The sequence below is a fragment of the Trichosurus vulpecula genome, chromosome 5 (assembly GCF_011100635.1).
Source record: "Trichosurus vulpecula isolate mTriVul1 chromosome 5, mTriVul1.pri, whole genome shotgun sequence".
Taxonomy (NCBI): Eukaryota; Metazoa; Chordata; class Mammalia; order Diprotodontia; family Phalangeridae; genus Trichosurus; species Trichosurus vulpecula.
Genome location: NC_050577.1, coordinates 309,083,151 through 309,109,542, shown reverse-complemented (window position 1 = coordinate 309,109,542; position 26,392 = coordinate 309,083,151). Strand labels below are relative to the sequence as shown.

The 26,392-nt window shown below is 50.5% G+C and overlaps 1 protein-coding gene across 2 annotated transcripts in view; it reads left to right on the top strand.

The window, feature by feature from the left end:
• Positions 1–26,392, top strand: part of ATXN10 (ataxin 10) — a 92,961-nt gene that overhangs the window by 42,897 nt on the left and 23,672 nt on the right. For both annotated transcript variants that reach the window (XM_036759150.1, XM_036759151.1), the window contains exons 6-9: positions 233–313; positions 10,556–10,721; positions 15,450–15,558; positions 17,071–17,240. In XM_036759150.1, the coding sequence (XP_036615045.1) occupies positions 233–313; positions 10,556–10,721; positions 15,450–15,558; positions 17,071–17,240 (526 nt within the window). The remainder of the gene's footprint in view (positions 1–232; positions 314–10,555; positions 10,722–15,449; positions 15,559–17,070; positions 17,241–26,392) is intronic.

Below are 26,392 nucleotides of genomic sequence, written 5' to 3'. Positions count from 1 at the left end.
GGCTGGAAGGACCTTCTCCCTGGGCAGGAATGGCATCGGCACAGGCCTGGCAGTGGGAAGGGCACTATGGAACAGGCCAGTTGGCCAGAGGGCAGAGCGTGTGCAATTTTAACTACAATGTGAAAGTGCAATCCCCAGAAATGACCGCACGTGCATTTGTGTGCCTGAGTTATGGGGACCTTGAATGCTTCTCCATTTCTAGTAATAACGAAAATTTTCTCCCTTTTTCCAGCTTCCTGATCATTTCAGACTATCTGCTGAAAAGCCCAGAACTGGTGAAATCCATGTACACCAAGCTAAGTAATCCAGAAAGGTGAGCCCCCAAACAATGTGGTTTTGAGTAGTTAGCATTCCATAGAGTGTCCTGTTTGTATGTTTTTCCAGCTTCCTGATCATTTCAGACTATCTGCTGAAAAGCCCAGAACTGGTGAAATCCATGTACACCAAGCTAAGTAATCCAGAAAGGTGAGCCCCCAAACAATGTGGTTTTGAGTAGTTAGCATTCCATAGAGTGTCCTGTTTGTATGATTGAAAAACGGTGTAGTTTCGGTGCTGGCTCAGGATCTCTAAGTGCGTGTTTCTTTGTCAGTAATGGTTTTAAATTGGCCGGTTAACATTACAGCCTCGCCACAGCTCGCAGGGGTATTTGGGGTGGTGGTGGGGCCTGAGTCCAGGTTGGTACTATTACTCAGGAAGGACGAGCCCTCACGCTCCTGCTTTGGGTTTGTCCTCTCTGGTGCCTGGCTGCCCAGCTCTTCCTGTCACCAGGGACACCCCAGAACTTGTCCTGGACTTTGTTGTTTCCTTGCAGACTGCCCAATCAAAGATCCAGAATGGGAAACCTGTCTGCATGGTAGTGGAAAGAGCCCTGGCGGCGGGGCTCAGGAGACCGGGGGGTGGCCCCAATTCTTCCCAGGGTCCCTCTGTGTGATGGGTTGTGGGCCCTGCCGCATTCTCTCCTTCTGCAGAGGTATGGCAGGCAAGGCCTTTGCCTCAGAAAAGCCATGGGCAGTGTGGCTCCCAGACTCTGAGCTCAGCCCTGTTTTCCCCAGATGGCCACTTGGTAGAGTACTTGTTAGGGTCTGGCTGGACAGGATGGCCCCAGAAATCCCCTCTGACACAGTGACTCATGAGGGTCATTGGGTGCTAAGGCAATCAGACTTTTCCCTGTTTTTCCTTTTTGGGAAGATTATCAAGTCTTCTGTCCATCTGTCCATCTATCCATCTATCCATCTATCCATCTATCCATCTATCTAGTCTATCTAGTCTATCTAAGACTATCAAGTCTCCCCTTTGTTTGAATGGGTGGGAAACCTTCTGTTGTCTTTGTTTTGGAGTATTTCTCAGCTATTTCTCAGCCCTGAGGCAATCAGGAGTCATTGACTTATATATGATGTGATGCTGGGGATGGGGAACTTTCATACACCCAGCCTCAGGATATAATTTAAGGGAGCTTGGTGTTTGACTTTTGGAGCTTACTCATGGAAGGAGTGTTGACACTGTGGGCAAGCCATTGTAACTGCCCCCCAGCTTTGATAATCCAGATAGATATTGATGCTTCTCCGGTAACTATAAGTTGTGATTTGGATCAGACAAGGTCTGTTCTGTTGATGTCTGTAATTTCTGTTTGTATTTGCTTTGAAGTTCGGGGAGCTGATCTTTTCCCCCTGAACTAAGTGAATGATACATGTATTTTGATTAAACTGAGATTGTTAACCCCTTAAAGTTGCTTTCCTAAGGAAAGCAGATCAAAGAACCTGTGTTGGCAGCTTTCTGTGTGCTGGCTGTTGTTGGTCTTACACAGCCACAGTAGCTGCTAGCAGATTGTCACTACATTGGGACACAGTGTTTGAGGGACTGATGGCTGCTGGTGGCAGGGCGGGGTCTTCCAGTCCACCTCTTACTTTACAGGTGAGGAAACTGAGGTCCAGAGAGAGTCACTTGCCCAAGGTCACATCCATAATGATTGCTAGAACCTGATTCAAGCCCAGGATTCCGTGATTTTAATCCTCTTATTTTTTTAGAGAGTTTATTCTGGAGAGACAGAAGAAGAGTGAAGTTGGTTGTGATCAAAGATAATAGCTCTGTGGATGCTTTGAAAAATGGAGAAATTTCCTTCTTAATGTTACTAGTAAATTCAGTACATTTTAGCCTGTACTGTGTGTCAGTTGCTATGGGAGGTGCTGGCCACACAAAGCCCTACTGTGTGCAAGGTGCTGGCCACACAAAGCCCTACTGTGTGCAAGGTGCTGGCCACACAAGGATGACACAGCATAGCCTCTGCCCTCACATAGCTGGCCTTCTGCGGGGGGGAAACACCGTGCACACAAAGAAGGGCATGTCAACTGCTCTAACGTCTATGAGAGAGAGTGAGTGTGAGAGGGAGGCGGAAGAGAGACAGAGACAAAGAGAGAAACAAGAGACACACACAGAGGCAGAGAAACAGACACAGAGAGGCAAAGAACCAGACAGGGAGAAAGAAAGACAGAGACAGAGAGAGACAGAGAGAGACGGACAGACATACAGAAACAGAGACACAGAGAGGCAGAGACACAGGGAGAAAGGAAGAGAAAGACAGAGAAAGGGGAAAGAGACAGGGAATAGTCCATATCTTGGGAGATCAGGAAAGGTTTCATGTAGAAGGTAGTACCTGATGTGGGCCTTGAAGGGAGCTAGGGGTCTCCAGGGCAGACGTAAGGAGGGAGGATGTTTTGAGCATGGAGGATGGCCAGTGCTGACGTCCAGAGTTAGGGTTGGTGAATCATGTCTAGAGAGCTGCTTGAAGGCTGACATGCTAAATTGCCCAGATTAACAGAAGAGAAAATAGAAAACCTAAATAACCCTATTTTAGAAAAAGAAATTGAACAAGCCATCAGTGAATTCCTCTGGGGCCAGATGGCTTCACAAGTGAATTCTACCAAACATTTAAAGCAGGGCTGTCCAAAATGAGGCCTGCCTAGAAGCATAGAAATTTACATATAAATGCTTTAGTAAAGGAAGCTGAGCTACTGCAGAACTCTCACAAAAATGGCAAATTGAAATATATTGTCTATTGTTTCAATAAAAACCCAAGGTTGGACAGCCCTGATTTAAAGAATAATTAATTCCAATACCATATACACTTTTTGGGAAAGTAGGCAAAGAAGGAACCCTGCTAAATTCCTTTTACAACACAAGTATTGTGTTGATACCTAAACCAGGAAGAGCCCAAACCGAGAAAGAAAAATATAGACCCAATTTTCCTAATGAATATTGATACAAAAATTTTAAATAAAATAGTAGCAAGGAGATTAGAGCAACATATCACCGGATAATACACTGTGAGCAGGTGGGATTTATACCAGGAATGCAGGACTGGTTCAATATTAGGAAAACTATCAGCATAGTTGACCATATCAACAATAAAAACAAGAAAAATAATTTGATTATGTTAATACATTCAGAAAAGGCTTTTGTCAAAGTACAACACTGTTCCTCTTAAAAACACTAGAATGCATAAGAATCAATGGAGCTTTTCTTAAAATGATAAATAGTATCTAAAACCATCAGCAAGTGTTATCTGTAATGGGGATAAGCTAGAAGCCTTCCCAGTAAGATCAGGGATAAAGCAAAGATGCGCATTATCACCCCCATTACTCAGTATTGTTCTAGAAATGTTAGCTTTAGCAATAAGAAAAGAAAAATAAATTAAATGAATTAAAATAGGCAATGAGGTAACAGCTATCACTCTTTGCAGATGATATGATGGTACACCTAAAGAATCCTAGAGAATCAACTAAAAAACTAGTTGAAATAACAACTTTGGCAAATAAACCTACACACATCACCTGCACTTCTATATGTTTCCAACAAGTTCAGCAGGGAGAAATAGAGAAATTCCATTTAAAATACCTGCCAACAAGATAAAATGCTTGGGAATCCCTGCCAAGACAAGCCAAGGAACTCTACAAAGATAATCGCAAAACGCTTTTCACACCCACGAAGTTAGACTCAAGCCAGGCAGGACATTCTGAAACTTTCCATCTCTGGGTGGATCACCCTCCTTGGCATGAGATTCTCTGTCAGACAATTTGCTGAAAATCTAGGTCATCAGTTACCGTGGCCAATGAAGAAGAGTGAGTGTGGCCTGGCCTGTTGTCCCCACATTCCCTCTAGAATTCCCTAGGAATCTGCATCAACCTTATTGGTCTCCTGTTGGCACACTTGGACCCTGGGGCTCTATCTGCACTCCTTCTACCCTCAGCGTTACTCCTTCATCCAGAGTCCTGGTGGTGTTACTGGTAGCAGCTAGCCAGGCTCATTTACTGGTTGTGTTAACTCTCTGGCGCCCACCGCTGGAAGGGCTGTCTCTATCCTGGTCCCTCTTTATTTCTCTGTTAGCAGCTCCTGCAGAAACAGCTTTATTTGGAGCATTTGCAATGCAAAGCTCATTCTCTGACAGACAACCCAGAGCTCAAAAAGATGTGGCCAGCCCTTGCTTCTCTCTGTCACCACCTCGATGCCTGGCACTGCTCTTTGGGCCCTGACAGTCTTTGTGGCAGGACCATACCATGTTTTCCTGCTTCCGCAGACTCTTCTTAGCCCTGCGGATTGGTGTTGTCTTCGGCGGACAGCCTTCTGGGGATGAGCATGCTGCTCATCATTAGGGTCTGTGGTTGAATGGCAGGATGCCTGCTCCCCCACCTAGTGCGGCCACAGTCCTTCCACATGTTTGTGGGTGGTCTCTGTTAGCACTGCGGAGCTTGCCCTCTGCACCCAGCAAACCTGGTCTTTGGAAGACAGGGTCTCCTGCAGGCCTCTTGAAGGACATTTATAAAGATAACCATAAAGACATCCATGCCTCATCTGCCATGCTTCTGCTGAGACCCTTTTCAAGGACCTGCATGCTTTTCAGTCTCCAGCTACAAAATTCTAACCAAAAGCTAGACAAGTGAAAAGTAAAGGTTTTAGCCGTGGAAGGAGGGAGCTCTTTTGAGATGCTTGGGTGGGACAATCCTTCCCAGGGCTCTAGCCTCCTCTTGTTCTGGGGCTGCATAAGTGTTGCTGCAAGCCCACTGGCATCTGTCTTAACAGTGTCCTGCCATCTCTTTCCATAGGGGGTATATTTGAAATTTGGTCCCTAGAGGGTTAAGGTAGGAGCCATGCTATACTCCTGCTCTTTTGATTTATGAAAAGATAAAAGCCTTCACTGAGGGCTTTCTTCAGGGACTTATGATGGCCTGGAGGTGAACTTGGGCCTTCTAGGGCCATGCTGAGGGACGCAAAGTTTGTTGGGCCCTGCCAGGCTCCCCCAAGTTAGGGCCTGGTTCACAGTCTTACAGATACTTCCTTCAATGCCCTGACCTCACAGAAGCTCATCCTATGTGTGGTTCCCGTGGCCTATTTCTCCTCTCCACCTCAGCCACACATAGAGGGAGTCATGCCACGCCAACATGCATCTCCTCCAATTTCATGGTCACAGTCTATTGTCATTCCCCCCACTCTCTGCTATGCAGCCCCTTGTTTTAACAATCCAGCTAGCAGCTTCTGTAGGGGTATAAGATTCACTCACAGCCAGCACCCAGAAAGCTGCCAACAGCACAGGTTCTTTTGATCTGCTTAATTAAGGAAAGCAAGGTGAAGGGGTTGACAAGCTTACTTTTAATTCAGCATTCAAATATCATTCAGTTAGTTCAGGGGAAAAATCCAGCACCCTGAACTTCAAAACAAAATGCAAACAAATTACAAACATCAACAGACAGACTCTGTCTGATTCAAATCCCAATACACAGTTACCAGAGTTCAACAAAGTCTCAGCATCCGGGTTTACAAGCTGGAGGACTCCTTAGCTACAGCTGCCCAGAGTCTCCTCATCAACACCAGCTCCAGAGCCCCACACAAATGGCTCTGTCCTCCCTTCTTATAGGGCTTCAGATATCATCAAACATCATCTGAATCACCAGAGCTCAGGCTCTGGTGATTGGTTGTTGAGTTGGCCCCTCCCCTTAGGACCCTGGGAGGTTCACATCCACATAGATTAAGTTAACACCTGATGGGGTTTGGGCCTGGGGCTTAGCACCTAGTAAGGCTCACTGAATTACTCAAAGAAAACAAAGGCCATTCTGGTTACACTCCACCCCTTGTTCTAGGATACATAATCTAATCAGCCATGTATCCTAGAACATACATTGTGATCCAATTACAAAGGAAACTAAAACATATCATTCATAATAAAGCAAAACATATCATTCAGTGACATTCCTAAATATTGGTTTACAATTCAAATGTGACCCACCCCTAGGTCCCAGCAAGATAATTTCTTCAATCAATCATTCCCAAAATAATTGCTAACTATTCAAATGCCCACCCCTAGGTCAAAGCAAGTTAATGTCTTAAGCTCATAAAGTGTCCAAATAAAGTGCTTCTTCAGCAGCACACTGCCATCGAAGGCTTTTTCCCAGTACCCTGAGGCATGGGCATGCTTTAGTTAGTAAAGTCCTAAAGCAAACAGACAAACAAATAGAGTTCTCTTGGGGATGTCTCCTCCCCAAACTGCCGTTGCAGGCTTCCACGTGGCACCCAAAGTCCCAATTTTAAAGAAAGGGTCCAAACAAAGTTCTTTTAGGGTCTGTTCTCCCCATTAAGTTCCAGTCCCCGGTTCCAAGTCCTGAGGGTCCGCTGGGCAATAAAGCCAACAGGGTGGGGTCCCTGGGGGTCCAAGGCACTTCCCCCACCCCAACAAAAACAAATCCATGCCTCCCTCCTGGATCCCAAGCAGCCCAAGCTGAAGGGACCAAAAAGGCAGACTCAGTGCCTTGCTGCAAAGTTTCCATCTTGCCCCAGGGCTGGACATCAGGCTCCTGGGTTCCAACTCCAGCTGGCCTCATCTGGCTTCTTCTGGAATCCGGATGTAGGTGGTTCCCCATCTTTGTGCTCACCTCACCAAAGTCAGCTGGAAAGCAGCTCACTGCTCTCACCTTTCCAAAGTTCTCATGCAGGCAGTCTCTTGGATCAATATTTTGGCAGCCGCTGTCTGCTTCTTCTTTCTCCTCACCAGCCCCTCCTGCCAAATCTGTAGGAAGGCCATTCTCCACTCCTGTTTCAAAACTCCATATATAATATAATCTGAAGACATTCACCCTTTCAGCACAGTCCTCCAGGGCCAGGCTTATCAGCTTAAGTCCTGGGAAGAAGGGATTAACTCCTGCTCTGGGCCCCTGGGAAACCACGCCCAGCACTTCCACCGGCCTGTTTTCCTTCAGGACTTTGTTGCTCCTGAGGCTGCATGGAACCATAGCCACTCCAAGTACAAAGGGCAATCCAAAAACTGGGAAACATTCAACCAACCCAGTACCCCAACACACCATGCTTCCTTGTTAAAGCCAGATCCTGCCAACTACACCATATATTTTAACACTCCAGCTAGCAGTGTCTGTAGGGGTATAAGATTCACCCACAGCCAGCACCCAGAAAGCTGCCAACAGCACAGGTTCTTTTGATCTGCTTAATTAAGGAAAGCAAGGTGAAGGGGTTGACAAGCTTACTTTTAATTCAGCATTCAAATATCATTCAGCTAGTTCAGGGGAAAAATCCAGCACCCTGAACTTCAAAACAAAATGCAAACAAATTACAAACATCAACAGACAGACTCTGTCTGATTCAAATCCCAACACATAGTTACCAGAGTTCAACAAAGTCTCAGCATCCAGGTTTACAAGCTGGAGGGCTCCTTAGCTACAGCTGCCCAGAGTCTCCTCATCAACACCATCTCCAGAGCCCCACACAAATGGCTCTGTCCTCCCTTCTTATAGGGCTTCAGACATCATCAAACATCATCTGAATCACCAGAGCTCAGGCTCTGGTGATTGGTTGTTGAGTTGGCCCCTCCCCTTAGGACCCTGGGAGGTTCACATCCACATAGATTAAGTTAACACCTGATGGGGTTTGGGCCTGGGGCTTAGCACCCAGTAAGGCTCACTGAATTACTCAAAGAAAACAAAGGCCATTCTGGTTACACCCCTGCAGCCTCCAGGCTGTGATCCCCTCAGTTCTCACTCCACTCTTCTCATTGCCCCATGTTGATGTCTTAGTGAACAAGTGCAACTCTTCTCCTGAGTCCTTTACCTCTTCAGAGCCTTGCTTAGAGTGGGCACTTGATAGTGATGGTGGCAATGGAGACTATCCCTATCCCCTTCAGCACTGGAGGAAAAGAGGGAGCATCAGGAAGATGACAGAGATGAGGAGTAGGGCCCTTGGGGCCCAGAAGGACACTGCTCATTCAGGAGTCATGGCAGTGTTGACTTGATCGTGGATCATGGCTCCTGAACCAGAACTGGAGGAGTGAGAGTGACAGAGAATTCCCCTACTATACCCCTACTGTGGCAAGGAGGGTGGCCAATAGCCTGGCCAAGAGGAGGGAAGGATGTGGAGCATGGTGTCCTGGGAAAGAAGAGGGGGGATTCTTCCTGGGCACAATTTCTGGCGTGGTAGCGGAGGAGGGAGTAAACTTTACTCACGATGGAGTCTCTACACCAAAGAGGCTGTCTGTCATTCCTGGACTGATAAATGGGCCAAGGGTGTGGACAGGCAACCTCAACAGAAGAGTCCAAGCCATCATCAGCCACGTGAAAAAATGCTCCAAATCTCTAATAACCAGAGAAACCTTCTACCTCTCACCCATCAGACCAGCAAATTGCCCCCCAAGGGAAGCACGGAAAGCTGGAGGGGCCTAACTAATGTGTGGTGGGGAGAGCTCTGGATTGGCCATCTGTTCTGGAAAGCAGTTTGCAACTGACCCTGAGGTTATTAACTATGAACATCCTTTTACTTGGTGATACCTCCGCTAGGCCTGCACCCAGAGAGATCAAAGAAAGAGGAAGAGGCCCTGGGAGCAGCCCTTTTGTGATGGACTCTGAAGAAGGCAGGGAGTGCAGGAAATGATAAAGGTTCCATAGGAATCTGGGAGGATGTCTGTATATGGATGCCGAGTGAGGTGAGCAGAGCTGGAGTGGGGGGCAGATGATGTAGAAGGCAGCAGCCACATCTTCAGAACAGAGCATCTTAGAGGAGCAGAGACCTGTGTTTAATGAGTGACCGCCAAGGATTCCAGAGGACTGAAGAGTCATGTGACCCGGGCAGGAGAGAGAGGGTGTGCTTGCCACTCGAGAAGAGCCACGTTCTGGAATTTGTTCTCCTCAGTGAGGCTCATTTGTTACAAGGCTTGTTGGCTGGTTGGTTTTTGTTTCTTTGCTCATGGGGAGGGGGTGTCCAAAGGGCTAGACAATAAGAAATACTTGATAATTTAACAAGTAATTATTTTTTTTTTAATTCTCCTCTTCCAGTGAAATTGGCAGGGTACAAATGAGGGGAAGTTCTCAGTTTTGGCAACAGAGAGTCAGGGAGTTTACCAGGTGGAGGTTTCTTCTGCATGGGGAAGCCGGCTGGTTTGGGGGTCACATGGGGCAGAGCGTCAAAGGGTCTCAAGGGCTCTTCCATAGGCCTCTCCCTCATCTCCCAGCTTCCTGCTTTTTCATGATTATTTTTCTTTGCTGCAAATGAGTGTTCTGCGGGAGGGGAGCGTACCTCTCCATGCTCCACATCCCTCCATCCTCTTGGCTGGGGGAGCACACTGGGAAATGATAGGCATAAAGAGGACACTCAAAAGGCAGTGACAAGCCCTAAAATAAGAGCGCTCCTGGGACTTCTCACCCACAGCCTACCCAGAGAAGACAGAGAAATCATCCTGTGGTAGAAAGAGGGATAGGTTTTGAGTCTGAGGACCTGGGTTTGAATCCTGTCTGGGCCACTTCCTTCTCTGGACCTCAATCTCATGTCCTTCTCATCATTCAGGCTGGTATAAGGGGAGGAGGGCAAGGACTGTTAGCCTGCATTTATAGGGGAAGCTGAGGCTCCAGGAAGGGAAAGGATTTCCTTTCCAGAGTCAGAATTCCATAGCAGTTGACCTCTTTGCTGAGGTCCGGGGCTTCAGTGATAGGCCCAGGGTCCTCTGCCCTGCTAAGGCTATATCAGAGTATTGTGTCCATTTCTGGGACCTCATGGGTGGGACTTACAGCCCCAGATTTAATTCTGAGTTCCTGAACACTCACTAGCCATTGGTCCCTGTTTGACTTGACTTGGGAATGGATTGTCCTCTGTTTACTTCATGTTTCTTTTGAAGAAAAAGAGGTTGTCAGGTGGGAATACTTGTTAATTTTCTGTAAGGCCACCTACAAAGGCATTGGGGAAGGCTCTTGGTGGAAGGTGACCCTGGGCCCTCCCAGCTAGAGTAGTGCCCTGGCAGAGGGGCCAGCTTAACTGCAGGGAGTGAGCTATGAGTTACGGCAGCCCTCAGACCACTGGGGCCTCTGGGCTCAGACCCACCTTTATGCCCACTGCTGCTCCTGCCGCTGGGTCAGGTGATTGGATTTGCCAACTGCAGCTTTGTTGGTTCAGACAAGAAATTGTAAAATGAGGTTACCCTTTTTGCACCCGGAATTCTCCAGTGTCTTCAGCCCTAACCACCCAGAGCTCTCATGACCCTTTACACAATCTTCCTTCCTTCCCTTATGTTTTTTAGGGTTGCGTTCCTCGATCTCATGATAGCCAAGCTCATAGGGGACAAGCCACTGACCAGAGAGGAGCTGGCTGCGTTTCTAAGGCATGCTGAATTGGTTGCAAGCAATTTCCAAGAAAAATGCAAGTCTGTGCTGAAGCTTGCCTCAGCTGGACATGATAATGATGAGGTCAGGATACAGAAAGCCCTGGGAGGGAAGAAGGGAGGGTGTTGCCCAGGTCAAGCTCAAGGCACCAGCTTGGATCTGGTGCTACCCACTTGTGTTCACTTCTGTGACACTGTCCCTCAGTGCCAACCAGTGCCACCCTTTCCTATTCTCCTGGCCCTGACCCCCCTCTCCCATTTTGCCCACTGCTAATATTAGAGCACCACAATCTCCAGCTTAGAAAGGACTTGAGATGCCACTGCCACAAGGGTGGATGCCCAAGTCCCTACAATGGGACTGGCTTCTGCATGAATACCTCTAGTGATGGGAAACTCACTGCCTTAGGAGGCAGTACATTCCATTGCAGGACATTCCAATTGTTAGAAAGTCCTTCTTGGTAGTGACCTGAAATCTTCCCTCAAATCTTGTGGGGGCCGTTATCTCCCCTCGCCACCATCAGAAAGGACGTCCTTCCTCTAAATCTCTGAGTTCTCCTGTGGCTTCTCCTTTTCTTCCTCAATGCCTATTTCAGAAACAACTGCATCTCTCCTTTTTACTTCCTTCTCCCTTTCAGTTTTGCTGGATGATCCCTTTCTTCGGGTCTGGGGCTGGGAAGCAGCAGGGGCAGGAGAAACTTGCACCATGAGCTGTGGTGCCTGGGCTCTCCTCCCTGCCTCCTGCTCTTCCTCATACCAGGATCTGTAATATTCACAGAGATGCTCCCTCCCTCTGGGCCCCTCCATCTCCTCCACCTTCTCCGTGCAGAGGGATGTCTCACACTGGGCCTCCCTATTGCCCACAAGTGCACCACTTCTCTCATTCACTGGGTCATTTCTGCTCTCTGGGTCTCAGTGTGCTGCTCCCTAAAATCTCGGCTTGGACTGAGATGGTCTCCAAAGTATCCAAGCTATAAAGTTGTCACGCCAACTTTCTGGCCCCTGTCCCTCCCCCTGCTCTCTCAGCCAACCCAGAATCTTCCTTCAGCAGCAGGTTTCCTCGTGTCTGCCTTGCCGCCTCCACAGGGAGGTCTTGGCCGATTCCTTTGGAGGCAGATGCTCTCTCTCTCCCCAAATTCTGTGGCATTTATTTATGTTTGTTGAGAAGCTGCATGTTCTCCACCTGCTGCCTCCTCCTCTAGTAGAATTGTTCATCATTTTGCCACTCCATCTCCTGTGCCTGGCACCATGCTCATGGATAAAAGAATAATCCTGATCATCCCCACTCCAGCACCAGCAGACATTCTTGCCCTGCCCGCCCCCTCCCTCCCCACTCACTGGGTTGAGGAGTCTGAGCAGCCTGGGCTCCCTCCTGGCTTTCCATGCTCTCCCTGTACCTCCATTACCGGCCAGCTTTCCTCCTTTGAAGGCCACTCACCCAAAGTTTTCTACACAATACAAATGATGCCGACTTCAGCCGATCAGCTCACAGATCATTCTCTCTTCCTTCTCCAGGAGTTGAGCACCAGGCCCTCTGTCTTCCTATCCTTCCCCCTCCTGCCTTCAAACCAAGGTCTTTAAAAAAACATATGGTTGGCTCTCTTGGTGGGGGAGGGGGAGGATCCTGGGGAAATGATGGGGAGGTTAAAATTTTTAATAGGCACCAATGAAGCAGATAAAAAAGAATCAAGGAAAACCTCTTTTTATGAAATTTGTTTCTTTTGAAGAGGGCCTATCATCTACTTTCTTTGTCTGAATAATGGGTCTGATGAGGACTCCATGTGAAGGCTGCATGGTACAGGGGCTAGAGCCTTGGTTGAAAGCCAGTGGGGCAGAGTTCCAGTCTGTGCTCTGCTGTTCATGGCTGACGTGACCGGGGCCAAGTCTCCCAACCTGCTCAGCTGAACCTGGCAGGGCCCTTTCCAACGTAGTCTGTGAATGTACTTGAATCCTTCAGTGATCACTGTGAGCTCACACTTCCCTCTGCGTGGAAAGATGTCCAGTTTGCTTTGTTTATTAGCCACCCCTTTACATCCATATATCCATCCATTCATCCAAACATCATCTATCTATCCATCCATCTATCCATCCATCCATCATCTATCTATCCATATAGCCATCTGTTCATCTATCCATCCATCTATCCATCCATCCATCCATCCATCCATCATCTATCTGTCCATATAGCCATCTGTCCATCTTTCCATCCATCTATCTGTCCATCTGTCCATCTGTCTTCTTTCTATCCATATAGACACCTGTCCATCCATCTATCCATCCATCTGTTTATCCATCAGTCCATCCATCCATTCATCCATCATCTATCCATCCATCCAATTATCTGTTCATTTATCTGTCCATCCATCTATCCATCCATCTGTTTATCCATCTGTCCATCCATCCATTCATCCATCTATCTATCCGTATAGCCATCTGTCCATCCATCCATCTGTCTATCCATCCATCATGCCACTGGAGGAACATTTACTAGGCACTAGTTTCAGTTCCTAAAAGGGTAGGCCATCTAGCAGAGGGATAAGCTGTCCCCACCCATAGTGACAGTTAACATTATTACACAAGGAGGGCATTCATAGAGGTATTGTTCCTGCCCTGAAGAGGTTGCTGGGACAGTGGGGAGGCTGTGGGTGGCCTAGATGGCAAAGGAATTGAATGACTGCAGAGGAGCGGGGTCTGTGTAAGTAAGGAGGTTCTGGCAGGGGTAGGAAGAACGGTTTGGAGGGAGGGGAGAAGGTGGAGGCAGGAAGACCTGGCAGGAGGCTGGGGGCCTGTGTCTGGAGAGGGACTGTGGATGCCTGTGTTGTCCAATAGGAGGAGCTCTGCACTGCCCCAGGCTGCCCTGGTCTTGGGATGACTCCCCCATATGATTAGAGAGAAAGAAGGAAGGAAGGAAGGAAAGAAGGGAGGCAGGGAAGCAAGGAAAGAAGCAAGCAAGCTCAAGGCCTTGCTTGGTCACTGTCCCTACTTGGAATCATTCAGGACAGCTGAGAAATTAGAAGCCACAGTCACTCCGTGGGCCGTGTTTGGAAGAATGAGAAGCTGTGGGTCCTATCACCTTCACAATAGGGAGGGAGTGCCAGAGGAGTATCTATGCTCTTAGGATCTCTCCTCTTCCTATTCCCCATCTGGCCCTGGCCCTGCTTCCCCAGTCAGAAGGCATGGATTCAACTCAGCTTTGCCACATAAAGGCTGTGTGACCTTGGATGGGTCACTTCCTTTCTCTGGTTCTCTTTGTCCTCATCCATAAAATGAGGTGTCAGATGAGGTGGTCTCCCAGGTGAGGGAAGTGGGTTCGACGTTCCTGGGGAGCTTTTCAGGAGTTCTGAACATTGTGCTCTGTAGGTGTCCTTATCCATCGGTCTAGTTTCTGGCTTCATTCTTTTCTCAGTTCTGCTTTCTGTGTATGAAAGGCAAGTGCCGTGCTCTCCATTGGAACCTCTGCTTGGTCCCTCGTGTCCTTGGGCTCTCTCTCATATCCAACATTCCCAAAGGGAAGCCTGAAAATTCACATGTTTCTGGGGGTAACCAGAACCTCTGGGTCTCAGTCTTTATTCAAGCAAGGAGCTCCACATCTCTGGCCCCCACAGCTCTCTGATGCCCTGGGGAGGGTCCTTGTGTCTGTTAGAGAGAACAGAAGTCAAAGAGGGAAGCCCTTGTTCTTAGCGTCCACCCTGAATAAGCATTGTGGCTGCGCACATTGTCTCCTTGCCTCCCGTGCTCAGCATTGCCAGCTTGGCAGAGCCTCTCCTTGTGCCCCATGGCTGGAGGGTGTCAGTGACGGAGGGTCAGGCCTGGGTATCATTTTGGTTTGTCCAGGCCACTTTGTTCAGCCAAACACAATTCATCCCAATTTGTACCCACACAGTGAGATACAAAAACACAAAACAACCAATCTTAAAAATTGTTTAATTGTGTTTTACATTGGAGACTCATAAGAGGTATAGTTGTCACACACACACACACACACACACACACACACACACACACACACAAACACTCACACATGCCTCTTTGGGATGGATTTCATGATTTCAAGATTGGAACAATACATTGACTTATTCTGGTACCAGCCACTCGGCAAAGATGTAGAATAAGAAAAGATGGTGTCTCCTCCATTTGCTGTTGGAGATGGTCGACAAGCTTGGATGGTGTTGCATCATCAGCCTTGGGGCTGCTGTCAGGGTCAGGCTTTGTGGCTGGGGCTGCCTCATACTCCCAGGACCCCAGCCCAGGCACAAGGCTTCTTTGCTTGGGAGCCTGTCTGTAGAGTGATGGATTGTTGAGTAGCTGGACAAATTTACATTGTCAAGTAAGATTGTCTTTTCAGACTAACCAAAATATTGCCTGTGTAATCCCTAGTGCATATTTACCCAAGAGTGATGCCTCTTCTTCCAGGCAGAGTTCATTCCGCCTCCACAGTGGATGGAGCTCACCCCTGTGGACAAGACATTTGTAGCTTTCTGATGGGCCTTGCACGGTGGGAAACCTTGTAAAAGACAGCTATGATTGCCAGCCTGTATCTGCCTGTGTTTGAATAATAGCCTGTCCTGGCTCAGCTTTCTGTGCTGCAGAGGATACTTAATCCCACCTTCATGGTGGCGGGCAGTCGTCTGCTGTTGGCAGCGGGATTGTCTCTGGGTCTGTTGAACATGGATGCCTTCTCAGAGTGCTCTTCCTTCCCTTTCTCGAAGTAGAGCAAACACCAGCTTCCCTGGGCTGCGCAGTGAGCCCTTGGGTGGTGAGCATGGGAAACAGTCACGGCGGTTAAATTAAAAGGCGCATGTACTTTTCTTTGCAGGAAGCCCTGACCACAATTAGGCTTCTCCATGTCCTTTGTGAAATGACCGCCAACTGTGAACTGCTAGGCTCCTTACAGGCATTCCCTGGGCTCCTCGAGACAGTGGTTGGTGAGTAGATGTTGGTCTCTGTAAGTCACTGGTTATGTGATCACCATCCATGCTAAATGGGAAGCTAGTCTCCTGTCTGCCATGTTTTTTTTGACTCTCCAAAATGGATTAGTGGCTCATCAATTCTTGGTCCTCAAATGTCTCCTTTTGAGTAGAAAAAATGAGTAATTGTCAGAAAAATCTGCTGCCTACTGTGTGTATCAAGACAGTCAGAGCCATCTGGGCCTACTGTGTGTGTCCAGACAGAGCCATCTGGGCCTACTGTGTGTGTCAGGACAGAGTCACCTGGGCCTACTATGTGTGTCCGGGCGGAGCCATCTGGCCCTACTATATGTGTCCAGACAGAGCCATCTGCTGCCTGCTGTATGTGTCTGGACAGTCAGAGCCATCTGGGCCTACTGTGTATGTCCGGACAGTCAGAGCCATCTGGGCCTACTATGTGTGTCAGGACAGAGCCATCTGGGCTTACAGTGTGTGTCCAGACAGAGCCATCTGCTGCCCACTGTGTGTGTCTGGGCGGAGCCATCTGGCCCTACTATATGTGTCCAGACAGAGCCATCTCCTGCCTACTGTGTGTGCCCAGACAGAGCCATACTGTATGTGTCTGGACTGAGCCATCTGGGCCTACTGTGTGTGTCCGGACAGTCAGAGCCATCTGGGCCTTCTGTGTATGTGCGGACAGTCAGAGCCATCTGGGCCTTCTGTGTGTGTCTGGATAGTCAGAGCCATTTGGTCCTACTGTGTATGTCCGCACAGTCAGAGCCATCTGGGCCTATTGTGTGTGTCTGGACAGTCAGAGCCATCTGGGCCTACTATATGTGTCTGGACAAAGCCATCTGGGCCTACTGTGTGTGTCTAGACAGAGCCATCTGGGCCTACTGTGTGTGTCTAGACAGAGCCATCTGGGCCTACTGTGTGTGTCCAGACAGAGCCGTTTGGGCCTACTATATGTATCTGGACAGAGCCATCTGGGCCTACTGTATGTGTCCGGACAGTCAGAGCCATCTGGGCCTACTGTGTGTGTCAAGAGCCATCTCTGTATTTAGTGCCATTTATTGTATCTCTATTTGAGATTCGTCCACATGTTTTCCCATAGACACATGAGGTTTATGCAGAGATCCTCATACATTGCCTTGGAACCTGGCTAGACTCTCAGTGAGGGCTGAGTTTCTTTCCCTTTCTTGGTGTGTTTCTTGTTTGAGATGAGTCCCAGGGCCAGGTCTTTGGACTCCGTTGCTTGGGCTTGGTTCCCCCTGAGATTAGGGCTGCTCTTCCAGGAGCTCCCCTCTCTCTGCCATGATGGCTCTCTGGGGCTCGCCACCCCATCAGCTGATCACACTCCCTACATTGAAGAATCTTCTGGAAGTCCTTTAGCTCCTTCCCCCTGCCTTTGGGTGCAGCCCCAGTAGGTCAGCTCAGCCAGCGCCGATTGGGCACCTGCCGTAGGTCACTCCGGGGGTCTCAGGCCCCAATGGCCTTTTCTCTCACCGTAGTTTTTTTCCTTCTTAACAGAGATCTTGCAGCTGACTCACCTGGCTGGGAAGCAGACCCCAAATGTCTTCACGGCTGCTTCTTGTATGCAAGGCTATGGGGACATCTCCAACCCTGTCATGGGCTTCAAGTCCCACCTTGTTCGCTTGATTGGGAACCTCTGCTACAAGAATGCGGAAAACCAGGACAAGGTAGGCCTGCCTGGGGCTGGGTGGCATCCTGGAGACTGTGGAGGGTGGTTGGGCATTGATCTTGGGGCCTGGTTCGTGGCTGGGCCGCAGCTGTGTGTCCGAGGGAGTGCCCCAGATCAGGAGCCAGAAGTCTGAGGTGTGACGTGGGGCTGGTCCCTTTCCCTCTCTGGGCCTTGGGATGGATGGAGGAGACTGCCCTGAGCTCCCTCCCTGCTCTGCCTCTGGGGCTGCTCGATGGTGGAGTTTCCCAGGGGCTCTGATGGTAGCTCCTTTGTCTGTGTACCAAAGTGAGTCCCCTCACAGGCTGCCAGGGAGCCACCTGCTGCCGTGATGACTTCCCAGTGGGACAGCTCTCTCCCCTTGGCTGATGCACGGGAGCACCTGCTCTCTGGCTGGATCATCTGGGAGAGTACCCTGGACACTGAGTGGGCTCTCTTTGGGCCCATGACTACATGATTCTGTCCCATTCTGACTGGGGAAGCCTCCCCAACTGGACCTTCCCCCCTGAGCCCAGGAGCAGCCAGAGGCCTGGAGTTACCTGGGAGAGACAGCCCGCCCACCCCGAGAATCGGGATCATTGTGTTTGCTCCAGTCTAGGTCCTAGTGACCCCCCTTGTTGGGAGGAATGAGCGGCTTGGCCCAGCTGGTCTCCGAGGAGCCCTGGCCCCCAATCAGCAGCTCTCCTGGTTTGTAAAAGGACACAGAGACTGCTCAGCAGCCGAGGCTGGAGGGGCCATGATCTGTATCAGTGGAGGGCAGGCTGACACCAAAGAGGTCATGGAGCCCGTCAGCCCCGGGGCTGAGGGAGGCTTCACTGAACTGACAGTTGTTGTTTACTCAATTGCAAAATGTATTGATTCATCCATTCCCTCTTGGCACTTACTGGCTCTCTGTCCTCAGGCAAGGCTTCTGCCCTCTTTGGGCCTAGGCTTCCTTCTCTGCAGAGTCGTGGTCCAGTCCTTGTGCTCCACACAGGGCAGGGCCAGAAACTGAGGCCGTGGTAGGACCAGCGCTCGGTGTCTTCTGGGCATTGATGGTGGGTGATGGCCTCCCAAGTCATCCCAGCCATGGTCTGTCTGTCCATTTTATTAGGAGCCCATGGCCATGGCCCGAGGCCTTGGGAGTCCAGCCATGACAGCAGACGCCATCCCTGCTGCCCCTTCTGGGCCTGGAGCATCCCTAGGGAAAGATGGTGGAGGGTGAGAGAGTGAGGGAAAGCAGGGAAGAGGAGGAAGAGGCCAGATCAGATGGAGGGCTCCAGGAGGTGGCATGTGTGTGTGTGTGTGTCTGGGTGCGTGTGAGTGTGCATGGGGGGTGTGAGTATACATGTCAGAGGTGCGCGTGAGTGTGTATGTGTGTGTGCATGCATGTGAGAGTGTGTGTCTGTGCTATGAGTGTCTGTAGCTAGGTGTGAGTGTGCACAGGGCTGTGAGTGTATGTGTGAGGGGTGTGAGGGCATGTGCAGCTGTGTGTTGTGTCTATATATATAGTATCGCTGTGCGTGTGCAAGTGAATGTGCTTAGACATGTATCTGAGCATGTGCATACATGGGTGTGCAGGGGCAATGCTGGTGATCTCAGGCCTCCAGGCTAGGCTGTCTGGAGGCCTCAGGCTCCACGTCCTCTCTGCCCTGCCCTTGGCATCTTGGGGGAGGCCCCACTCCCTGAGGGTGGGCTCTGTTTTGGCCTCTGGGCGGCCTTCCTCGGTTGGTGACACAGCAGGGGGCAGCCGTCTTTATAAAGGGTCTTTGTCAAGGGAAGGCCGGTGGCCCTTGGGTGGGGAGAGGTTTAGAATCAGAGGGGGCAGGGACAGCACTGGGTGGCCTCTGAAGGTAGTGAGCTCTCAGTCTCTGGTGGCCTTTCAGAGCAGCAGGAGCAGCAGGTGTTGGGGCAGATGAGACTGCCTCCTCGGGGCAGTCCGGCCGGTCCCCAGCCATGCTCCCCTCTGGTGCTGGCAGATGAGGGGAGGGTTCTCTGAGCTTCAGCATTGGTGCATCCCTGCTGGTGTGCTCTGGCTCTATCGGACCACAGGCTTCTTCTCTGTCAGAGCCTCAGCTTTCTGATTGGGAGACTGATGTACAGGCAAGATCTGGCTTGCTGAAAATTCCACTTCTTTGTCATGTAATCCTAGTTCAAGAAATATGTCAAAATTCATAAATCAAGCTGTCACCATGTGTTTCCTTAACTTACAGTTCCTGTTACAGTAAATGAAATTAAAATTCCTGTCCAGAGGACATCTACCATGGCTGGGCTTGTTGCCCCTCTGGGGGTTTCTCTCTGCCCTCCTGTGTTAGGTGGCTGGCTCATCCCCCTGGCAAGCTGAAGCCATCCCCTGGGCCTCCTTGTGTGGCTCCCCACTGGTGAGGGCCCCAGCTGGCTCACCCCCGCTGACAGGCTCGGGCCTCCCCGTGTGGCTCCCTGTGGGTCAGGGCCTTGGCGCTGACCGGATTCTTTGATGGCTGTGGCTCTCTCCCCTACTTGTAGGGACTCCGGGTTGTTTTTGCACTGAACACGCCATCTTGTTCCCTTCTGTGCTCATTAAAAAATGTTTCAATGGCTCTCTTGTCACTGTCTCTGTCTCTCTCCCCCTCACTCTTTCTCTGTCTCTGTCTTCCTTTTTCCCTCTCCCACCCTCTCTCTCTCCTTTCATCCTTCCCTCCGTCCCTCTCTGTCCGTCACTGTTGCTAGTCTCCCTCTCATCAGCCTCCTAAATTCAAAACCAAGAGAAAAGAATAAGGCCCCTTGGTAACTACCAAAGCGTAGTCCAGAAAACTCAGTCCCTGCATTGGCTGTGTGCAAAAGCCTTGGGTCCGTGACCTCAGTAGAAGAGGCCAGCGTGCCTTCTGGGGCCCTGTGGATGTGCTTTGGGCCATGGCACCGACAGCTTCTTGTCTTTCTTTCCCTCTTTCTCATCCTTGCGGACATGGATCCCGATTCCGTGCACTTCCTGCCTTGGCTCCTGATGATGCCCGTGTTCTCTGAGGCTTTTGCACTCAGCCTTCCCCTGAGCGTGAGTGTCTCCCCGCGGTCTAATTCTTGGCTTTTCTTTCCCCATTTTGAGGGTCAGGAAGTTTGTCTCACTCGTGGCTTCTTCCTCCGACATTGCCCTGCTTGGTTTTTGTTGAGTGTGTGCTCAGCCCTCCTTGGCCTCCTCTTCCTCACTCTTTCCTCCGTGTCTGTATCTGCTTCTCACATACCTCAGTTGTAGGGGTAACAAGTTCTCCCTGCTTTTCCTTTTCTCTACCCCATTACATTCGATTTTACTCAGCCTCTTCACACTCTCTGAACTTCAGGATCCAGGGGAGGTATTTCTTCCTGAGCCAGACCCTTCTTGGTGGGCTGCGCATCTCCAGATGGCCAGAGCTGGCCTTCTGCCTCTCGGCCACATGGGCCATAACTCTGGCTTCTAGACCACTTGAAGGTCCCCCTGTGTAGCCTCAGCTGCCTATCCCCTTGTGAAGCCCTGTGTCTGACCTTTCCCACGTCTCCCAGTTTTGCTGGCTCACAAAAGGCATTTCCCAGTGGGGTTGGTACATTGACAACTCACTGGCCATCACACTCAAGGGTGACGCTCCTGTCCAGCAATGAGGAAAGTACACACCCTAAGTGTTTGTTCAGGGACGGCAGCAGGCTTGGCCTAGTCACTCTTGTGACTCAGCCAGGAGCAGAGGGAAACAAACTTTAGCCTCCCCCTTCACCCCAGAGTCACCAGGCCCAGGAAGATGGGCTGGAACTCCAGCCTTGGTGGTGGCTGTTGAGAGATGTCCAAGCATATCCTGCTTTACCTGGTCTTCACCATGAGGAGCAGGCTCTACTGCCTTCTTCAGGCAATCTTAGAGAGCCTTCCATGGCCTATGGCAAGGGCACTGCCAGAGGGAGTCAACGGGGGGCTCCCTGAGGCAGGGGAGACAAGCTTCATTGTTCAGAGCGCTCCCTTATCTTGGACTTAGACCTTGAGCCTTCTTATAGCCATCAGGCGCACCTGAATTCTTGCATGTCTGAGCCAAACATGGCTTCCTGCCCAAGTCAGGCCAATGGAAGACTTTTGTCTGCCTGTGGATGATGGCATCATCACTGCCCTTTGTGCCACCTTGGGATGCTAGCTGCCATGTTGGCACCTGCGGGACCTAGGCCCAAGAAGAGTGGATTCCAACCTGAGTCATTTCATTTCTTTGTGGAAAGGGAACACGGGGGTTGGGGTGGGGGGGCATTTCTCTGTCTCTGCCCCTCCCCTACCTTTTCCCAGTTGATTATTAGTAATTACAATAAAAAAATCTGTCTGAGTGGCCTTTAATTGAAGTTAAAACAAAATCATACGCTCATGATGGAGAGGTCGTTAAATGGTCAGATATAGTCTGAAGAAATGATGCATGCTGGTGTCTGAGCTTAGGACTGAAGTTCATGGGGCTTTCAGTGGCTTACAGTGCAGCCGGTGCCTGTCTGAGCTGATGGAGGCGTGGCCCCACCTGTAGGCAGGGAATATGCCCAGCTCCATCCCACGGGCCTTCTGCACCCTGTGTGTGGAGTGAGTTGCCAGTCAGGGAGCTGGGCTCACAGGGAATGCCCAGGCTGAGGTCTCAGAGACCCTGAGCCACAGGAAGCCTCAGAGGCCAGCAGAGTAGGGCATGAGGTGAGTGTGGGAGAAAGGGTCTTGTCCTCAGTGAAACAATAAGCAAATGGCCACATCAACATGAGGCCTGTACGTCAGCTTTGCCCCATGCCCTTCCCCACTCTGCCCAGAGGGTACCATAAAGGAGCAGTGCTTCCCCTCCCTTGCCAGCCCAGGGCAGCACTCATCGACCAAAGGCTGCCTCTTCCAGGGAGCCTTCCCTGATTCCCTGTTTGGGAACCTTCTGCCAGACTGGGGCTCTCCCCAGCATCTGGCACACTGCTTGGCACCCTATACTCTTCTCTAGTATTGATTGTATTTTACAGAGAACTTACCATATGTTTGAACTAGTGAATGTTCCTGGTTGGAAACAAAGCAAAGCATTTGTGAAGAAGATGCACCCCCCGCCCCCGACGAGAAGCCCTGAGAGGTTCCCAGAAGGGTCCCTCCCCAACCTCCGTAGATAGAGAACAAAGCAGTGACTGGGGAAAACGTTTGAACATGTGCAAGATTGATGGCACCCAGCCTGGGCTGTGAGAAGGGCAGTGGCTGGGCACAAGGCAGTTAGGGAGGCACACAGACCTGGAGCAACACAACAACCCCCTAGGCATTTCCCTGCTTGCCTGGCTTTCTTCCCTCTGTCCGGATGATCCACATATATACAGATTTTCTCCCAGAGCAGAAACCTTTTGAACCCCACTAGGACAAATTCCAGATGGCTGGTGCTTAGTCTGGAAGGCCCCCTGGGATCCACAGCCCTTGGGGTGGGAAGGCCCCAGGAGACCTGCTGGCCCAACTCCTTGGCTTTGACGGCAGCGGCAGAGTGGGGCTGGGGTGGGAGACCAAGGCCTCTGGGCCCTGGGGGTCTCATTAATCTTCTGCTTCATGCCTGCTAGCACCCCTCTCTGTCCTCTCCTTCACACAGGACATGTGGTCATTCATGTGAATGAGAAGCCTTATAGATGCAGCTAGCTTAATGGCCATGCTGTGGGCGCTGTCTTTTCTGACTTCTGCTCATCTCTTTTCTGTCCTGGTGAGCTCAACACCAGGGTGTCTGTACAGACTTCATGCTCAGCCAGCAGCCCTGGCCTGCCTGGCATCCATCTGTCCATCTGTCTGCTGCAGTGGGGTCAGACTGAGATGAGGAGCTCCAACCCGCCCCCTCCCCCCGCATTGCCTGTGGAATTTGGTCAGGAGGGACTGAGCCTTTCCTTCACTGACCACTTCTCCCCCCTTGGCCCTGGCCATATGTGGTTTGTAACTTGTCTGAGACTGAGCCGTCATGGGCAGGGCTGTTCCTGGCAGTATAGACAGCAGGTGCCTGCTATTGACTGACTAGCTGCCCAGTCCAGAGAGTTTGCCCAAACTTGGATGCCTTCGCTCTACTGCTCACTAATGGTCTGAGGCTCAGATCGACCAGCTGCCCCAGCCCTGGCTGTGTGACTGTGGGCCAGGCCCTCCCCTCTCTGGGCTTCAGTGTCCTCTGTAAATGGGCACAGGGTGGCTGGGAGGGAAAGGCCCGGTCCCCTGTGCAGTGCCATGGGGCACCAGCCAGAACTGGTAGGCACTGTGCCTCTGGATTGGCCCCGCTGGGAACCTGAGCAAAGTATAAAATAAATAGGAAATACTTTTTAAGAAGCAAAGGACCAGCCATTCTAGGAGAGGGCAGAAAGCTCCCCTGGGCTGAGTGGTTGGGTCAGAGAAGTCTTGGAGGCCTGTGTCACCAGGAGGACACAGAGCTAGTGGCAGGGGCTCTCAGAGCTCCCATAGGCCCATGCTTCTTGCCTAACTGAGGAGGAGCTTAGCCAGAGTCACCTCAGATCTGGTGGGTCTCCTGTCTCCACGAAGGACATTGAGAGGCACTTCTGGGATGCCAGCCTGGGAACCCTGTCCTGTCCCACTCCTACCTGCATCTTGTTTCTCTATCCCTGACCCTGAGGCACTCAGAGCTTGATGAGATGGCAGGGTGCACTCAGGAGGCCCCAGAAATAGCTCCTGGGCACAGAAAAGGTGAGTCACTAGTGATGTAGGAAGTGGGAGCTGGCACTGGGCACCTGGCCGCAAGCAGTGTGTTTGTGTGTGAGCCTGGAGCCCAGGCGGGGGCAGAGATGTGACAGCCCCCAAGCCGGCTGGCCCCCTGTCGGCCCGGCCCATTTTTCCCATGGGATCTGGGAGCCCCCACACTGTTGGCTTCCATGGTCCCCACAGGGGACAGCAGGAGCGTGATGTTGCAAGATATTAAGACCCAGGGTGGAAAAACACAAATGTGGCAGGGCCTGAGAACGGTGACATTTAGTTAGTCTTTAGCTGTTTTTATTCTGCACAAACATGGAGCTGTGGACTTAGTGAGTCACGCCCGTCAGGCCCTCCTGGCCCCCTCCGCTGGTCTGCTCAAGCCTGGCTCCCGTGGTGGGCTGGGGAACAGCGTCTTCCTCTCCTCTGGGCTTCGGTGTGGCACCCAAGAAGTGAATCCATTTGAGAGCGTTGTCATTTTTATTATATTGGCTTGGCCTACCCATGAGCAATGAATACCTCTGCCGTTATTTAGCTCTGTGAATCGCTGCTTCTATCTAGAATGTGCCCTTGCAGGCTCTTTGAGGTTTGCCCCAGTGAAGTCACTCATTCACGTTCACACAGATAGTAAGGAGCAGAGTCAGGATTCAAGCCCAGATCTTCTGAGTGCAAATCTGAGTGCTTGCTTCCTCTGACACTGTTAACTCATTTAGAAAACTGGGGAGTTTCATTCCTATCTGCATTTAGTCCCCCAGGGTCAAGTGAAAAACTATCTGAAGACATTTTATAAGCTCTCGGAACCTTAAACATGCGATAGGATGAATTGTGTGACACGGAGAAGGAAGCTGCTCAGCTTGAAGTTGGCAGCTGTGGGTTCGAATCCCGGAATCCCTCACTTGATGTGTGAACACAAGCGCTCCCTCAGTTCTCTTGTGAAATAAGGCCACACTCCTAGACACTTAGCACGGTGCTTGGCACGTAGTGGCTGCTGAACAGAGAAGCATCTGCAACTCCCCATTTCTCCTTATAAAAACGCTTTGTAAACCCCAACCTGTGATAGGGCGGGGAGGTCCCATTGCCCTATCGAGTGTCAGGGGCCTGGATCATGGGCTGCATTCATGGCCGTGGTTCTTTTCTCTTCCCACGTCTTCCTTGTCCACAACAGAAGCGCATCTGAAGGCCTTTCTGCTGCTCTGGGCCAGAGCCCTCCCAGGCCCTCTCTGAAGGTCGTCCGGCGGGCCCTCGGCCAGCTCATCCCCCGAGCAGAGCGCTCTGTTTGGTTTCTGTTGTGCCGTTGTTACCATAGCTGGAGTCGGGTGGGTGCTTGGACCTTTGTGAACCCAGAATTCTTTCAGGATGATGGAATATTCCATGTTTTCATGCTCCTGATACAGAGAACGTGTTCAGCTCCTTTACCAGGTATGTGTTTTTTACAGGTTCATCTAATATAGAAAATGTGTTTCTGTTCCAAGAAAAACAGAAGCGGTAAACAGTTGGGAGATAGTTGGCATATTTTCCTTTATTATCCTGTCTGATGATTAATGCACTCAGCTATGCTCAGCCTCACGCTTAACCAGGTTACTGTTTAGTTTGGGTTGGGGTGTTTTCCTGCTGAGCCCAGAAATGGCCAACCCTGTGCCCAGCCTGTCTTTCAGAGGGAGGCTTTGCATTGTCTCCTCATCACGGTGCTTGATATCAGGTCAGATGTTCTTGTGAAAACAGATTTGGGCTTAACAACGTTGGCGGCTCTGTTTGCACATGCTCTTCCAAACGCACCTGCCTGTGTCCTTCGCATTAGCAATGAGCTGGGTCTGGGATCTGGGGGAAGGATGGAGAGCCGAGTTTGACTTTCCCCCAGAGGTTGTGCTCCTGATGACGCAGAACCCGGAGCAGAGATCCTAACCCCTCGGAAGGAAAAGAGGTTCCTTCCCATGGGAGGCACCTCAAGAGGGGGCAAAAAAACTTTGCCACCAGGGTCATCTCCACTTGGAGGCGGGAGGGGGAGAGGATTCCTGGTCACCACGAGGGTGGACTAGATGCCCTTCCCCATTCCATCCCAGTCCGAGATTCACCTTTCTCATTTTATGGAAGAAGTAGAAAAAATAGTTTTAAATTGTTTCTCTGACTTGCACTCTGCTTGCATTCTTATTCCAGCTTTCTCTGAGTTGATAAACGTTTCCTGAAAGGATGGATGAATGAATGAATAGATGGATGAATGATTCATGCCATGGGAGGCTCGTGGATCTGGGACAGTGGGCTGGTAAAAATGAAAGAAGAGTTTGTGTTCTCTGGTCAGAGTCATCCCTGTGACTCTCCAAGAAAGGCTCACTGACAGAGGTGGGGGGCAGGGCCAAACCAATGCCAGCTGATTGAGGGAAGCAGTTGCTGCAGAGAAGCAGAGGGAGGGCTGGCCATACTGGGATTCCCTTGGCTTGATTCTTGGTGCTGATGTCTCCTCATTGGCCCCCTCAGGTACATCACGCTGAAGGTACCTTTTGAATGATGTGAGTCACCGGGGCACGGATTTGGAA